Raw genomic sequence first — 18,881 nt, forward strand, 5'->3', positions numbered from 1 at the left:
CATCTGGACCCACTCAGAAGACATCAATGCAACTACACTCTTAGACTTGGATTATACTGAGTAAATGCGAACACAGATTCAAATTCCATACTGCAGGATAGCATTCTTTAATCCCGGTCTCAGAATACCCAAGACCGAATTGCAATAAAACACAAAAGAAAATACAATGTTGATGTTGCTAAGCAACTCCATGCCCACTGCTGCTGTAGTTTATAACAGTATGCTGCTGACTAAGTTCCAAGTGGCTACAGTGCAGGGAAGGGAAGGATCCAAACCTGGCTCTCTGTCTCATTGTCAAATGTCCGGGGTGCACGGCACCACTCCCTCATCTGAGGATCATGTGCTAGTCAGCCCAAAACTTGACTTGAGTTCAATTGGAAGTAGAGAGGGAGAGAGAGACAGGGAGAGGGAGACCAGGAAGAGAGAGAGAAAGAAAAAGAGATCCTGTCTTCCTTCTCCTCTCTTACCCTCGGCTTGTCTGTCTCTGAGTTTAGATCTGCTATCTGCCAGAGGGATTTCAGGCGACCGAGGCAGACTTGAACAATAACCATTTTGAAATGTTTCCTGGTAAATGGTGGCTGTGTGAGTCATTGGAGAGCACAAGATTATGTGTGTGTGTGTGTGTGTGTGTGTGTGTGTGTGTGTGTGTGTGTGTGTGTGTGTGTGTGTGTGTGTGTGTGTGTGTGTGTGTGTGTGTGTGTGTGTGTGTGTGTGTGTGTGTGTGTGCGTGTGCGTGCGTGCGTGCGCGTGCGTGCGCGTGCGGTGGGTGTGTGTGTGGGTTGTGTATGTTGGTGCAGGTGTGTGTGTGTAGTATTTACACTGTGTGTTTGTGCGCACGTGTTCATACAGTACCGCTTCGGTTTGTGCGCTTTTGGGTGTATCAGTGGTGTTAAGGAACGACGGATTAGGCTTGCTCCACTTGGCAAAGAAACTGTTAAAGCAATTGCAGCAACAAAAAATAGAAGAAAACCATGGTAGAACTAAAAGTAGTAACCGCATGAGATTAGAACCCATAAATAGAATAAGGCCTCCGATTCACTGCATCACCTTTCCTTGTTTGTCTCGAGATCAAACTGAACACTAGCATGTTCGTACAAGTTGAACAGTACTTAGAGCCCCACAAAAAAAGACTGTCTGTAAATCTCAAGAATAAGGTAGCAGAGTTGCCTTTACCTAGGATGGATAGATTTTTACATCCGTGCGTGACAAACTACAGTGTTTCTGGCAGACAGGCAGGTTGTAAGCACATACTCATTTCAACATCTAGCTACTATCTGTCTCTCTACCTACAAATCCAGCAGCTTTTTTCATGTCGACGAGCAAGGAGACTTGTGGCTAATGGGGTTGTACTGTCAAAAGGTCAAAACCCCCAAAATATCTATCTACCCACAAATCTCTTTAATCCAATGAGTACCACATTGCAGCCTTTTCCATGTAGGAGGAAAAGGAAGACTTGACCCAGATGCTATGTGGGAAGGGTTAGCTCCCATTCTGGGAGTAGCGAAGGTAGTATGAGCCTAGCGGTAAACTGATACAAACAGCTGCATTCCTTATAATCTACTCCACGCCCCTTTTTCACCCAATCCAAGAGGGCCCCCTGCATTCAAACTCAGCTCTGATCTATTATCAGACCACCGGGCTTGCTCTTTTCTCTCTTATTAGCGGCCATTTTATTTGAGGGACCTATCTACATCTGCTGGGAGATGACGCAGCACTAATGGACAGCCGGAAGGGTGTGTGGTGATGGAGATGGTGGTGGGGTGTGGTTGTAAAAAAACACAGAAAACTATCTCTTAGCAGGGTTGAGCCATAACCCTTGAGCCCCTAGCAGGGTCCTGGTGGGTCCTGTGTGGCTCAGTCGGTAGAGCATGGCGCTTGCAACGCCAAGCGTCGTGGGTTCGTTTCCCACTGGGGCCACCCATATGCAAAAGTAGTGGCCCCAGCCGACTTGTAAGTCGCTTTGGACAAAAGCGTCTGCTAAATGGGATATTATTATTATTTATATTATTAGCAGCACTGTACTATAGGTGTTAGCGAAATATTTTACAGACCCAGTCAATTCCCATTAATTAATAACCCAGCATAGCTTCTGTCCATTAACTCACCACCCTGATAAGATTATAGTCATAGCCTGTCAATCCAGGTTAGCAAGCGCTAACAAACTAGCCTAGCATTGTTGTCAAAAAGTGAATGACTTTCACATAGGGAAATGGGTAAGATTGTTTTTTCACATTGAGGTGTGTGTGTACTTGTTTTCCTAACTTATTGGGACACCAATGTCCTGACAGGGTTGTAAAACAATAACTTGTTTTGTGTCCAGAATATCTTCGAAAGCTATTTTAAGCTTAAGGTTTAGGGTTAAGGTTAGGGTTAGGTTAATGGGTAGGGTTCGGGAAAATAGGATTTTTAATTGTAAAAAAAGATGTACTCCCCCAAAAGTCCTGAAATGTCATAAGTATAAAGCTGTGTGTGTGAATGTTATCCCAGCAGTCCTGTACACAGTACTCTGATGTCGTAAACTGTGCTAAGTTAGTAAGTTCAGGTCGTGTGGTTTTAGAGTATTGGGTTGACACTTGACAGTGAGGAACCTTTGAACTGATATTGACGTCAGTCACTGGTGTGCGTGAGTGAAGAGGGAGAGTTTGGTTAGAGCCACAAGTAAGAGCTTAATCATTTCTCTAATCTGAGGTCGCCTCGTGAGGTTTGGTTTTCCACGTACATCACGTTGACAAATTCCACAAATTTTGAAAGGAAACGCTGAAGAAAAGTTGTGAGCTGAGGCTAAAGAAAAAAGGTCAGGTGATCACGCTATTGGACTCTTTGTGAAGACTTTTTCACGTATACTTTTACAAGTCTACTAAAAAAAAGCAGTAGTGAAGAGAAGCATTGATGATATGTTGATGAGAATTCCCCTTGTATGTCGCAATAGAAGACACACTGGATAAGAATGTGGGTTGTAAAATGACTCAAATATGAATGTTTGTTTTTTAGGCCTAGCTGAGACTTAAGTGAGAAACAAATCTCCTCGCCACACCCACAACATTGTTATAAGGATGGCATGGTGCTTGTCGGGAAATGGCACAACACAATGACAATGGATGGATGGATTTTATCATTAAAGGAGAAAAACCTTTTTTTTTAGTAATAGCGGTCAAAATTAATGAAGGTTAGGGGTTAAGGTTAGGTTTAAGAACAAGGGTTAGGTTAAAGCTGCAATGTGTAACTTTTTAGGTGACCTGACCAGATTCACATAGAAATGTGTATTATAGATATGTTTTCTCATCGAATGCAAGTCTAAGAAGTGGTAGATCAGTTCTATGTGCACTATTTCTATGCTTCCCGTTCTTATGTTTTTAAGCAGTACAATCCTCCATTGCAATTTCAATGACCAAGATTAAGGCTGGAAGACCTGAAAGTTTCAGACGTTGAGCTACTTTTACTTGGTTCCCCTTTTATCGCTCTGTCTCTCTCCCTCTCATTTCCTCGATCGTTACCATAGAAGTTCTGATATTAACCACCGGCGTGTGTGTGTGTGTGTGTGTGAAACTTCCGTGCATCATCGCAATGACTGTGTGGTTAGAAATGACGTGTGTGTAAAAGGCCATGCACCCTTTCAGTCCAGCGGTGAAACCCCACAATGAAACTTCTGTGAGCGGTGGCTTGCAGCGTTGCACCATGCAACTCTCGATTGGCGTCATCCACCTCCCTCCAATCACACCACCGCACGCACACAGTACTATTGTGTAGGCACAGTTGGTGCCTGGGCCAAGGGAATTTACCAGATGGTCCGCTCACCAATCCCTTGGGCCAAGAGAATTCACCAGATGGTCACAGATCTGTCTCCCTATTCCTATTATCATTACCATGCAAAACAGTCTGGACTCATAGCAATCTCAATGATGATTATGATTATGATGATGATGGTTGATGGTTGATAGCGATGATGTTAATGGTGATGAGGAAGATCATGGTTGATGGCTATGATTATGGTGTAGATGATGAGGGTTAATGGTTGATGGCTATGATGATTATTATGATGATGTTAATGGTGATGAGGAAGATCATGGTTGATGGCTATGATTATGGTGATGATGATGACGGTAAGTGGTTGATGGCTATGATGATTATTATGATGATGGTTGTTGGCTATGATGATGATGGTCAATGGTTGATGGCTATGATTATGGTGTTAATGATGATGGTTAATGGTTGATGGCGATGAGGAAGATGATGGTTGATGGCTATGATGTTGATGGTGATGAGGAAGATGATGGTTGATGGCTATGATGTTGATGGTGATGAGGAAGATGATGGTTGATGGCTATGATGTTGATGGTGATAATGATGACGGTTGATGATTATTATGATGATGATTATGGTTGATGGCGTTGATGATGATGAGGAAGATGATGGTTGATGGCAAGGGACTGAAGATGATGAAGGCTGTAAACTCTACACACCACTGGATTTAACAGCTTCCCAAGCATTATTCTACTGTATTATGAAAACGGTCCTATCACTGACTTCCCAGACTGGATTATGTTATGGCTTTCCAGACCCACTGAGAAGTACAAGTCTGCCAAAGTCAGCACAACATTGTCGTAGGGATAAGAGTTCAGTGCATTCCTGTCTCAATAATGTTCCTAGGCCCACAGAGAGAGCGAAGAATACAATGGTAGGCAGGGTAAATTCAGGAGACTGTGTGTGTACTTGTAATTATAAAATCCTTGTATATCCAATTATGTATTATTGAGGAGTTGAGAAGTCATGTAATGCATTCAGTATGTATGTCATGTGTCCTATGTGTGTGTGCGTCAGGTTGTGTGTGTCTGTGTCAGGGTTTACGTTAGCTGGCTTTTGGACGATTAAAAAATAAATAATAGAAAAGCTGATAAATAAAATTGCCGCTAGCTAATTCTCCGGTAGAAGAAGAAAAAAATCAATTTCAAAATGCTGCTTCTTCAATGATGGAAATACCAGTTGATGGAAATACCAATGGATGGAAATACAAGTTATTGGAAATACATTTAACTTGTCATGCTTATCGGTCTATAGTTTAATTTGCATAATTTTGTGGAATTAAATTGGTATGTGTACAGTAAATTTGTTATGTATCTTATTTATCACACATCTGTCAGGCAGCACAAGAGCTGCTGCTCCATCATCTCAAACAGAAAATCTAGGCAATGGAAGGCAGGCTTCGTCAGTGTGTCACATACCACTTTGCAATGAGCTGGAGGCAGTATGCATTTTGAAAACATATACTTAATTGTTTGAAACCTGAATATTTTACCACATCTTACCTTGCTTCAAAGTAGCCTTTCCAAAATCAGACCAAAATCAGACCACATACTTTCTTTCATTGTCCAGTAGCCAAAGCCACAATCTAGTCATATTAGGAAAGGGGGATACCTAGTCAGTTGTACAACTGAATTCCTTCAACTGAAATGTGTTTTCCGCATTTAACCGAACCCCTATTAGCAACCCATGCTAGTTGTTGCATATTAGATCTCCCCTCTTTCCCCCAAAATGTTTGTTAGTTTTACATGATATCCAATTGGTAGTTACAGTCTTGTCCCATCGGTGCCACTCCCGTACAGACTCAGGAGAGGCAAAAGTTGAGAGCCACGCGTCCTCCAAAACACAACGCTGCCAACATGCACTGCTCCTTGACACACTGCTCGCTTAACCCGGAAGCCAGCCGCACCAATGTGTCAGAGGACACACTGTACAACTGCCTACCGTGTCAGCGTGCATGCTCCCAGCCCACCACAAGGAGTCACTAGAGCACGATGGGACAAGGACATACCGGCCAGCCAAACCCTCCCCTAACGATGCTCATGGGTCTCATATTCACAGCCAGCTGCAACACAGCCTGGGATCAAACCCGGGTCTGTAGTGACACCTCAAACACTGTGGTGCAGTGCCTTAGACCACTGCGCCACTCGGGGGGCTCTCTTTCTATATTTCTAATAGGGTATTTTCATCTCTGTCACATGAAACTGCTTGCATGTGCCATGCGCTGCTGACAACAGTGTTTTCCCATGAATTGCATTATGGAACAAACATTTGTTCATAGCCTACTCTCTGCGCATTGCTGCACTTAAAATATGAATAATTAATAGTTGATCAACATTTTAAGCTAAAAATTCTGATCTGTTCCATCAGACTAATTGCTTTTTAACATTTTAATGTAGCCTAGGTCTACTGGTTTGAATGGTATGAATTTGGGATCGTCCAACAACTGTCCCAGAGTCTGTTTGGAATAGGCTATTTATTTATTTATTTATTGACAAGCTGACCAATAAAATAGGTAAACCTTTCTACTATGGGGGATAGTAGATTGGCAGCCTAGTGATTTTGCTGTTCGTTACTCATCTTGTTGGCTGAGGATAAGTAAATGTGGACAGTTAATCTAACATCTTCAAAGTGCACATCAGAATTCGGTAAGAAGGGACCACACATCGTTGCTCCCTCGACTTGCATGTTCTGTTAATATGAATTACCATAATCTAAATGTGATTTCTGTTATTCTGAGCACTATGGGTGGACGCCCTAATCAGGTTACTCATCCAGTGCATATGGGTCCGGTAAATTTCTCAAATGTCCAGTAAATGAAAATCCTGCCGGTCAAATGTCCGGCGCCAGATTTTCCGAACGGAAACCCTGGTTTGTTTGTGTGTGTATGTGTGTGTGTGTTTCATGGCCTGCTTAAGAGGATGTGAGGGTGTTCTAGCAGTGCAGCTTTAAAGGAAGCAGGAAGGGGAAATGATGGCTATGGTGATTAGAGTGGAGCAGAGAGGTGAACTCCAGCAGAGAAGGATGTCATACTGTATATAATTGAATAGTCTTCAAGGGCTGAAACCTAACGGGGCGGCAGGGTAGCCTAGTGGTTAGAGCGTTGGACTAGTAACCAAAAAGTTGCAAGTTCAAATCCCCAAGCTGACAAGGTACAAATCTGTTGTTCTGCCCCTGAACAGGCAGTTAACCCACTGTTCCTAGGCCATCATTGAAAATAAGAATTTGTTCTTCTCTGACTTGCCTAGTTAAAATAAACTTAAGGCTCGGTTAAGAATGCTGAATTCTAGGTTTAGAAGGCTTAATACTGGTCTTAGAAGGATGAATCTTTACTGAATACTAGTCTTAGGGGGCTGAATCCTCACTACTAGTCTTAGAGGGCTCAATCCTAACTTAATACTAGTCTAACACAGAACCCAAACCAGCTGCGCACGTGCTCCATCGTGCATAAATGTGTTTTGTCCCCCCACACCAAAAACGATCACGACACGCAAGTTAAAATATCAAAACAAACTCTCAAATTAATTAAATTAGGTCGAATGTATGGCAATTTAGCTAGCTAGTTTGCACTTGCTAGCTAACTTGTCCTATTTAGCTAGCTTGCTGTTGCTAGCTAATTTGTCCTTGGGATATTATTTTACCTGAAATGCCCAAGGTCCTCTACTCCAACAATTAATCCACACATAAAACGGTCAACCAAATAGTTTCTAGTCATCTCTCTTCCTTCCAGGCTTTTTCTTCTCTTGACTTTATATTGCGATTGGCAACTTTCATAAATTAGGTGCATTACCGCCACTGACCTTGTTCGTCACCCACGTGGGTATAACCAATGAGGAGATGGCACGTGGGTACCTGCTTCTACAAACCAATGAGGAGATGGGAGAGGAAGGACTTGCAGCGCGATCTGTGTCAGAAATAGAACTTCTATTTTAGCCCTTGGCAACTCAGACGCTCGTTGGCGCGCGCTAGCAGTGTGGGTGCATTAATTGAATAACATGGATTTCAAAATGTATTTTGCAACACTCGCGCATGCGGCATGCGGTGTGGTCAACCTATTAGAAGGATGAATCCTTACTGAATACTGGTCTTAGAGGGCTGAATTCTAACTTAATACTGGTCTTAGAGGGCTGAATCCTAACTTAATACTAGTCTTAGAGGGCTGAATCCTAACTTAATACTGGTCTTAGAGGGCTGAATCCTAACTTAATACTGGTCTTAGAGGGCTGAATCCTAACTTAATACTGGTCTTAGAGGGCTGAATCCTAACTTAATACTGGTCTTAGAGGGCTGAATCCTAACTTAATACTGGTCTTAGAGGGCTGAATCCTTACTGAATACTGGTCTTAGAGGGCTGAATCCTAACTTAATACTAGTCTTAGAGGGCTGAATCCTAACTTAATACTAGTCTTAGAGGGCTGAATCCTAACTTAATACTAGTCTTAGAGGGCTGAATCCTTACTGAATACTGGTCTTAGAGGGCTGAATTCTAACTTAATACTAGTCTTAGAGGGCTGAATCCTAACTTAATACAGGTCTTAGAGGGCTGAATCCTAACTTAATACTGGTCTTAGAGGGCTGAATCCTAACTTAATACTGGTCTTAGAGGGCTGAATCCTAACTTAATACAGGTCTTAGAGGGCTGAATCCTAACTTAATACAGGTCTTAGAGGGCTGAATTCTAACTTAATACTGGTCTTAGAGGGCTGAATCCTAACTTAATACTGGTCTTAGAGGGCTGAATCCTAACTTAATACTGGTCTTAGAGGGCTGAATCCTAACTTAATACTGGTCTTAGAGGGCTGAATTCTAACTTAATACTAGTCTTAGAGGGCTGAATCCTTACTTAATACTGGTCTTAGAGGGCTGAATCCTAACTTAATACTGGTCTTAGAGGGCTGAATCGTAACTTAATACTGGTCTTAGAGGGCTGAATCGTAACTTAATACTGGTCTTAGAGGGCTGAATCCTAACTTAATACTGGTCTTAGAGGGCTGAATCGTAATTTGCGATCGTCATTTTGGTGTTAAAATTAAAGTATTCAAATTCCCTTTAGGAGCCCCTTGGCAAGGTCATTACAATAGGGCATTACCTGTCTCACACCAGCAGTGCAGGCAGACCTCAATGAATATCATCTGGATGGATTTGCTACATACGCTTCGGGCCTTTTCAAATACTACTGTCAGTTGAAGCGGTCACACTTTAAATAAAGTATATTCTATGTAGGCTTTATAAAGGGTTTATGAAGGCTTCACTCGGCCTTCATAAGATAAACTTTGTTCAAAGTTTCACCATTGAACCTAGAAGAAGACAGGGAACTCTTTTTTTATACTATGTGCTTTCAAAAGACTCGGAACACAATAATATCTTTGAAAATGCCATAAATTCCAATAACTCCCAAAAGATGTTGATACAACGCAAAGTCCAAGGACACATTATTTTATCTGCTCTGGAAGAATGGATCATATTTTCTTGCTGCCACAACCGTAATGGCTACAATGTTAGTACAGATGTAAATCCTGTAACACACACACAAACACACACAAGACCTGCGTTCAGATACTGTTTATTGTATTTCAATTACTTTCACATATATTTTAAAGTGAGTACAAAAAATGTATTTGAAAATGTAAATAGATGAATATTGGAATGTATTTGAAAACACATTTGGAAAGGATTGGCATGTATTTGAAAATACTCAAATGCATACAAATATTGAAATACTCCATGCATTGGAACTCATGCCTGTTTGTGTATTTTAAATGTATTTGGAAATAGGTATTTAAAAATAGTATTTTTATAGGAAATTATTTGAAAATACTTCAAATAGACAGAAAATAAGTGTTTAAAATACAAATTGTTAAATATGAAGGTATTTTAACCCACAAATAAAAGACTGAAAATACAGGCAGCTATTATCAATATTCAAAACCTGTGAATAACTGCATAGACTGAAATAGACACACACACATACACACACTATCAAACTGCTCAGTGGTGTAAAGTACTTAAGTAAAAATACTTTTAAAAAACTACTTTACTATTGATATTTTTGACAACTTTTACTTTTACTCTGCTATATTCCTTCCATACATTTTCCCTGACTCTGAAAAGTGCTCGTTCCATTTTGAATGCTCAGACAGTACAGCTATATGGTCCAATTCACACACCTATCAATATTACTGCTCTGTCATCCCTACTGCCTAAACACTAAACACATACTAAACACATAAACGCGTACCGGCATTACAAAAATGACCTTTTTTGGAAAGCAATTATTATTTTGGGAGAAAAAAATTGTTCTTCATCCTATAATGTCTCAAACATTGTTACCCCTTAGCAACAGATGTGGGATAAATACACACATCCTCCCCACAAACAACCACAAGCTCAGATGTTCAACAGTTATTCCATCCCGAGCCTAACTCAACAGAAGACTTGATGTCTGAATGCATATACAGTTGTAGCTGTTTGAGAAGACATGCAACATTGAGCAAGAATGGAAGATTTGCTTAACCAATGATGGAGGTCATATACATCAAGTCCTACCTGATGGAGGTCAGATACATCAAGTCCTACCTGATGGAGGTCAGATATGTCAAGTCCTACCTGATGGAGGTCAGATATGTCAAGTCCTACCTGATGGAGGTCAGATACATCAAGTCCTACCTGATGGAGGTCAGATATGTCAAGGCCTACATGATGGAGGTCAGATATGTCAAGTCCTACCTGATGGAGATCAGATACACCAAGTCCTACCTGATGGAGGTCAGATACGCCAAGTCATACCTGATGGAGGTCAGATACATCAAGTAATACCTGATGGAGGTCAGATACGTAAAGTCCTACCTGATGGAGGTCAGATACGCCAAGTCCTACCTGATGGAGGTCAGATACGCCAAGTCCTACCTGATGGAGGTCAGATACGCCAAGTCATACCTGATGGAGGTCAGATACGCCAAGTCATACCTGATGGAGGTCAGATACGCCAAGTCATACCTGATGGAGGTCAGATACGCCAAGTCATACCTGATGGAGGTCAGATACGCCAAGTCATACCTGATGGAGGTCAGATACGCCAAGTCCTACCTGATGGAGGTCAGATACGCCAAGTCATACCTGATGGAGGTCAGATACGCCAAGTCATACCTGATGGAGGTCAGATACGCCAAGTCATACCTGATGGAGGTCAGATACGCCAAGTCATACCTGATGGAGGTCAGATACGTCAAGTCATACCTGATGGAGGTCAGATACGCCAAGTCATACCTGATGGAGGTCAGATACGCCAAGTCCTACCTGATGGAGGTCAGATACGCCAAGTCATACCTGATGGAGGTCAGATACGCCAAGTCATACCTGATGGAGGTCAGATACGTCAAGTCATACCTGTTGGAGGTCAGATACGCCAAGTCATACCTGATGGAGGTCAGATACGCCAAGTCATACCTGATGGAGGTCAGATACGCCAAGTCATACCTGATGGAGGTCAGATACGCCAAGTCATACCTGATGGAGGTCAGATACGTCTCTTCCCCCTGAAACACACACATGCTGGTCCCCCGTTGTGACCATTTTCCCAAGCATCTCTGAGCAGTCAGAACTTTTGATTATTTTGTGCCGCCAGGGCCACAATAATTTGCTCCCTCCCTGATTGTCCGAGTGTGACCCCCTCCCATGTGTTACTGCTGCTAGTGTCACCAGCACTGCCACTACCTCATTCCACATGGCTACCCCTACCCCAGTCAACTGCCCGGCACCCTCCACAGCAACCCGCAGAAGCCCCCACCATTTCTACTTTACCCAAATCCAGATAGCTGATGTTCTGAAAGAGCTGCAAAATCTGGACCCCTACAAATCAGCCGGGCTAGACAATCTGGACCCTCTCTTACTAAAATTGTCTGCCGAAATTGTTGCAACCCCTATTACTAGCCTGTTCAACCTCTCTTTCGTATCGTCTGAGATTCCCAAAGATTGGAAAGCTGCCGTGGTCATCCCCCTCTTTAAAGGGGGTGACACTCTAGACCCAAACTGCTACAGACCTATATCTATCCTACCCTGTCTTTTTAAGGTCTTCGAAAGCCAAGTTAACACCTCAGCCACGCTCAAGGTTCTAAACGTCATCATAACCGCCATCGATAAGAGACATTACTGTGCAGCCGTATTCATCGACCTGGCCAAGGCTTTCGACTCTGTCAATCACAACATTCTTATTGGCAGACTCGACAGCCTTGGTTTCTCAAATGATTGCCTCGCCTGGTTTACCAACTACTTCTCTGATAAGAGTTCAGTGTGTCAAATCGGAGGGCCTGTTGTCCGGACCTCTGACAGTCTCTATGGGTGTGCCCCAGGGTTCAATTCTCGGGCCGACTCTCTTTTCTGTATACATCAATGATGTTGCTCTTGCTGCTGGTGATTCTCTGATCCACCTCTACGCAGACAACACCATTCTGTATACTTCTGGCCCCTCCTTGGACACTGTGTTAACTAACCTCCAGACGAGCTTCAATGCCATACAACTCTCCTTCCGTGGCCTCCAACTGCTCTTAAACGCAAGTAAAACTAAATGCATGCTAGTCAATCGATCACTGCATGCACCTGCTCGCCCGTCCAGCATCACTACTCTGGACGGCTCTGACTTAGAATACGTGGACAACTACAAATACCTGGGTGTCTGGTTAGACTGTAAACTCTCCTTCCAGACTCACATTAAGCATCTCCAATCCCAAATTAAATCTAGAATCGGCTTCCTATATCGCAACAAAGCATCCTTCACTCATGCTGACAAACATACCCTCGTAAAACTGACCATCCTACCAATCCTCGACTTTGGTGATGTCATCTATAAAATAGCCTCTAACACTCTACTCAACAAACTGGATGCAGTCTATCACAGTGCCATCCGTTTTGTCACCAAAGCCCCATACACTACCCACCATTGCGACCTGTACGCTCTCGTTGGTTGGCCCTCACTTCATACTCGTTGCCAAACCCACTGGCTACAGGTTATCTACAAGTATCTGCTAGGTAAAGCCCCGACTTATCTCAGCTCACTGGTCACCATAGCAGCACCCACTCGTTGCACGCACTCCAGCAGGTATATCTCACTGGTCACCCCCAAAGCCAATTCCTCCTTTGGTCGTATTTCCTTCCAGTTCTCTGCTGCCCATGACTGGAACGAATTGCAAAAATCTCTGAAGCTGGAGACTCACATCTCCCTCACTAGCTTTAAGCACCAGCTGTCAGAGCAGCTTACAGATCACTGCACCTGTACATAGCCCATCTGTAAACAGCCCATCTATCTACCTACCTCATCCCCATACTGGTATTTATTTATTTTGCTCCTTTGCACCCCAGTATCTCTACCTGTACATTCATCTTCTGCCGATCTACCATTCCAGTGTTTAATTGCTATATTGTAATTACTTCGCCACCATGGCCTATTTATTTCCTTAACTTACCTCATTTGCACTCACTGTATATAGACTTTTTGTTTTCTTTTGTTCTACTGTATTATTGACTGTATGTTTTGTTTATTCCATGTGTAACTCTGTGTTATTGTATGTGTCGAATTGCTACGCTTTATCTTGGCCAGGTCGCAGTTGCAAAAGAGAACTTGTTCTCAACTAGCCTACCTGGTTAAATAAAGGTGAAATAAATAAAATAAAAATACCTGCGTGGAATACCCACCACCTAGGGATAAGGTATATTTAAAACCAGATACCTTTAGACTTTTACTCAAATAGTATTTCACTAGGTCAAATCAAATCAAAATGTAATTTGATTTGATTAGGTGTATTTTACTTTTACCTGAGTTATTTTCTATTACCGTATCTTTACTTTTTCTGAAGTATGACAATTTAGTACTTTTTCCACCACTGAAAGCACTAGCCCGGAACTTTTTCCTCAGAAATCCTTTTCTAAGAACTGAATGTGATGCAGTGTTCAGTTTCTCTAAACTAAGATGAAATTGTTTCCATTCTGTGAAGTCAGAGGTGCAAAATAAAATGTGATTGTTGTTGTGATATCCCACAGGTCAGATTTCAATTATAAGGTGAGCGACAAACCCTGTGTGAGCCACACGTTACAGTTCTCTGTGAAAGCACACCTACACATACACACATCTGCACATACACTCACACACATCCGCTCAAACACACACCCACTCAAATATACACACAGCCACTCAAACACACACATACCCACTCAAACACGCGCAGTGATTTTGAGTTGCAAACACTACCCATCCTCTGCTATAGTGTATAGTCACACTCTCTCTCCTCTCTCGGACTCACTCACTCTCTTTTTCTCTATTTTTCTCTCTTTGATCAAGCTTTCATTTCTACCTCACACGGAACAAATCTGTTTCTCTGTACTGTATATCTCCAATCTCTTCCGATAGGTCAGACAAAGACGAGCTCAGAAAAACTGATACATCGACCCCTCACCCCTCTGTACCTCCATTGATTACGAATTGAAAACGTATCCTTCTAGAGAGCTCAATGAGAGTCTCAAAAAAAGACCTTGGGCTTAAGCCCTTAATCCTCAGACACACATACAGTATATATTAAACATACAGTATATATTAAACAAATAAGCTGAATCACCCGTACAAATATCTGTTTCAGGCTGGTCGTATGGCTTCTCACAGCCGTGCATGTTCAAGTCTATAACAGTTTATCTAGAGCCCTCACAGATATGGCAGATATGGATATTGTGTGTGTGTGTGTGTGTGTGTGTGTGTGTGTGTGTGTGTGTGTTCATAAGTGCCCATATACACTACCATTCAAAAGTTTGAGGTCACTTAGAAATGTCCTTGTTTTTGAAAGAAAAGCACATGCTGATGCTCCACATGCTGATGCTCCAGATACTCAACTAGTCTAAAGAAGGCCAGATTTATTGCTTCTTTAATCAGACAACAGTTTTCAGCTGTGCGAACATAATTACAAAAGGGTTTTCTAATGATCAATTAGCCTTTTAAAATGATAAACTTTGATTAGCTAACACAACGTGCCATTGGAACACAGGAGTGATGGTTGCTGATAATGGGCCTCTGTACGCCTATGAAGATATTCTATAAAAAATCTGCCGTTTCCAGCTACAATAGTCATTTACAACATTAACAATGTCTACACTGTTTTTCTGATCATTTTGATATTATTTTAATGGACCAAAAATGTGCTTTTCTTTCAAAAACAAGGACATTTCTAAGTGACCCCAAACTTTTGAATGGTGGTGTATATCCATGACCTGTGAAATGTTTGAATCCATCTTGACTGTGACGTGATTTGTGGATTCTATTAAATAATGTGTGTTAAATGCCAGCGGTGGAACAGTCATTCATTACAAGGTTGTCCAGTAATCTGTTATGACTCTAGCTAGTACAGTAGCGTCTACTATTTTACATGTAGCCCTTTCTGCCAGTTGAGTTCAGATATAACCATCTGATTTGTATTGCTCCACATTACATCACAGGGTCAGGGTTAGACTGTTAGGGTACAGTTTACTCAGTTCAGCCCTTTGGAATAAGGTCTATATAACTGTGGCATGATAATTATAATGTAAGTCGTAAGATTATGTAATGTTGTTCAATGTCTTGCCAGCTGATGGCAGAAGTAGGGCTGGGCTGTATACCGTATTTTACGATATACCCTTATTGATGCACAGATCAGTTAGTTTTTCTAATATTACCTTCTGTAACGGTATTTGCATGATTTGTTTGTCAAATGTGATACGCCATGTTTCACGTCCATTTTTAGTAGTTTATTAGTTTTTATAGTTTACTTCGTTACTTGAGTCATATCTCTCTGCTCACTTTCTCTCCATCAACGTGTGTGTGTGTGTGTGTGTGGGGGGGGGGTGGGGGGTGGAGTGGGAGTGTGTGTGTGTGTGTGGGGGGGGGGAATGTGTGCATGGCCTTGGTTTTGTATAATCTGCATTTTCTGCTTACGCCTTCACAATGTGGCCCACTTCCTCACCTCTGTAAATAGGGTGTAGAAGTGTGCACTCGGCAGAAAAATAGATGTGTGTGTGTGTACACAGATACATAGCGAGCTCATCATTCATTGGACTATTATCTTATATGGACGTATGTTTTACATTCACTTTGGGTTACTTAGGTAGATAATACATATCTGTGTGTTTTGGTATGTGTGTAGCAGTTTGGCTTATTGACCGGTCTATCCTCATGTGGGTATAGGATGCTGTGTGTCTCTGGCAGTCTAATCTGTCTGAGGCAGTGGTATAGGATGCTGTATGTCTCTGGCAGTTTAATCTGAGGCAGTGGTATAGGATGCTGTATGTCTCTGGCAGTTTAATCTGAGGCGGTGGTATAGGATGCTGTGTGTCTCTGGCAGTCTAATCTGTCTGAGGCAGTGGTATAGGATGCTGTATGTCTCTGGCAGTTTAATCTGGGGCAGTGGTATAGGATGCTGTGTGTCACTGGCAGTCTAATCTGTCTGATGCAGTGGTATAGGATGCTGTGTGTCACTGGCAGTCTAATCTGAGGCAGTGGTATAGGATGCTGTGTGTCTCTAGCAGTCTAATCTGTCTGAGGCAGTGGTATAGGATGCTGTATGTCTCTGGCAGTTTAATCTGAGGCAGTGGTATAGGATGCTGTGTGTCTCTGGCAGTCTAATCTGTCTGAGGTAGTGGTATAGGATGCTGTGTGTCTCTGGCAGTCTAATCTGTCTGAGGTAGTGGTATAGGATGCTGTGTGTCACTGGCAGTCTAATCTGTCTGATGCAGTGGTATAGGATGCTGTGTGTCACTGGCAGTCTAATCTGAGGCAGTGGTATAGGATGCTGTGTGTCTCTAGCAGTCTAATCTGTCTGAGGCAGTGGTATAGGATGCTGTATGTCTCTGGCAGTTTAATCTGAGGCAGTGGTATAGGATGCTGTGTGTCTCTGGCAGTCTAATCTGTCTGAGGTAGTGGTATAGGATGCTGTGTGTCTCTGGCAGTCTAATCTGTCTGAGGCAGTGGTATAGGATGCTGTGTGTCACTGGCAGTCTAATCTGTCTGAGGCAGTGGTATAGGATGCTGTGTGTCTCTGGCAGTCTAATCTGTCTGAGGTAGTGGTATAGGATGCTGTGTGTCTCTGGCAGTCTAATCTGTCTGAGGCAGTGGTATAGGGGTAAAGCCCTGTACTGGCTTTTCTTTGTTCTATGTCCACTTTTCCGGTCTGCAAATTGATTTTGAAGAAATCACTCCGAAAAAAAATGTGTGCCTCCATTGAATTTCAAAAATCCCTATGTGGCCCTAGAGACAAAATGATTGCCCATTCCTGGACTGACTCTATGCAAAGAGTCCCCATGGCTCAGAATAAGACTAGCTACACGTCACACACACACACACACACACACACACACACACACACACACACACACACACACACAGACACAGACACAGACACAGACACACACACACACACACACACACACACACACACAGACACACACACACACACACACACACACACACACACACACACACACACAGACACAGACACAGACACAGACACAGACACAGACACAGACACGACACACACACACACACACACACACACACACACACACACACACACACACACACACACACACACACACACACACACACAGACACAGACACAGACACAGACACAGACACACACACAGACACACACACACACACAGACACACACACACACACACACACACACACACACACACACACACACACACACACACACACACACACACACACACACACACACACACAGACACACATACACACAGACACACACACACACAGACACACACACACACACACACACACACACACACACACACACACACACACACACACACACACACACACACACACACGGCTAAGTTAGTTCTGTCTCTTGTCTCTACCAGGGGTGAAGGGGCCTGGTACTGTATGCCAAGTCCACCATGGAGGCACAGAACAGCCATCACCAGCACAACCTAGACAACCAGAACAAGAACCTCTACAAGATGCCTGGAGAAGATCAGGTGAGACGTCATATTCTAGTCTACACTGGTGTGTGTGTGTGCCTGCGTGTGTCTTTGTGCATTCATGTCTCCTTTTGAATAAACAAATTCCAGTTCATTTTTACATTTTACAACATCAAATAATTTGTCTGTTGTTGTTTGTCGCTGTTGTTTTAAGACCTAAGTGTAATGCTAATAGATAAACGCGAAAAGCATTTTCACAATGCTTCAAAGAGCATAGAAGGACTTAAGATGATTGACTGGGATGGAAAAAACAGCTCAGGTTTGCACGGAAGCCCTTGACATCACTGAGAGCTATGACTGTAGGCAAGCAGGTGTCACTCCCTAACTACATATTAGTAGAGACTATCTTAGCAACCCCGTCATTTAACAGTAGTCAAAGCCTGATCTTGACTCTGCACATAATGAGTGGTTATTGTTGAAGAAATTAGCCTTAATCGCCTCTTCATTGGCTTTCAACTGCGTGAGGGCGATTACGTGACAAATTGTTGTGCCGCTTGATAGTGAGGTAATGGATGTTGTTGTGTTACTTGGTGGCGCGGTGCAGAGTCTGTCATTACGTAGTGTTTAAGTGCAATTAGCCAATGATATTGAACATCTGCTACGGTGATAGGAAGAAATGAAAACCTGTTCTGTTTAGCGTAATGCCATCATCATTTTCCATGATGGTACCTCTCTGACAACCTCTACCCCTTCTTCCTTCCTCCCTATAGTTGGGGCTTTTCAATGTGATGAGAGGGTCAAACTATAGCGTTTTACCACAGATTATAGCCACTGATGTTAAGAATTTGGTGACTCAACCTCAATTTGGTGACTCAACCTCAATTTCTTCAGTATTGATGGTATTGGTGGTCTTTTCATTTGTTTGTTGAGGGTTTTACACATTTGATAAAATAAGTTCCCTAACGTCATTAATCTGTGTCAAGTCATATACCAGTCACCCTCCACCTAAATACAGGAATCGACCGCTTACAACAATTGCGCATTTCTGCGGCCACCCCTTGAAACATCATCAGGGAGTCTCCCACAATCACTGCAGCACGGCGGCTGCCAGATCTGACACAGCACGTCAC

General features: G+C 42.6%; 1 protein-coding gene across 4 annotated transcripts in view; it reads left to right on the forward strand.

Annotated features, from left to right (window-relative positions):
* Positions 1-18,881, forward strand: part of nek6 (NIMA-related kinase 6) — an 85,557-nt gene that overhangs the window by 17,513 nt on the left and 49,163 nt on the right. For 3 of the 4 annotated variants that reach the window (XM_064943401.1, XM_064943399.1, XM_064943400.1), the window contains exon 2: positions 17,692-17,808. In XM_064943401.1, coding sequence (XP_064799473.1) covers positions 17,728-17,808 — 81 coding nt within the window. In that variant the 5' untranslated portion in view covers positions 17,692-17,727. Of the gene's footprint in view, positions 1-17,691; positions 17,809-18,881 lie in introns of those variants that run through there. The other variant, XM_064943402.1, reaches the window with a different exon arrangement.

This window comes from Oncorhynchus masou, chromosome 28 (assembly GCF_036934945.1).
Source record: "Oncorhynchus masou masou isolate Uvic2021 chromosome 28, UVic_Omas_1.1, whole genome shotgun sequence".
In the NCBI taxonomy this organism is placed as follows: domain Eukaryota; kingdom Metazoa; phylum Chordata; class Actinopteri; order Salmoniformes; family Salmonidae; genus Oncorhynchus; species Oncorhynchus masou.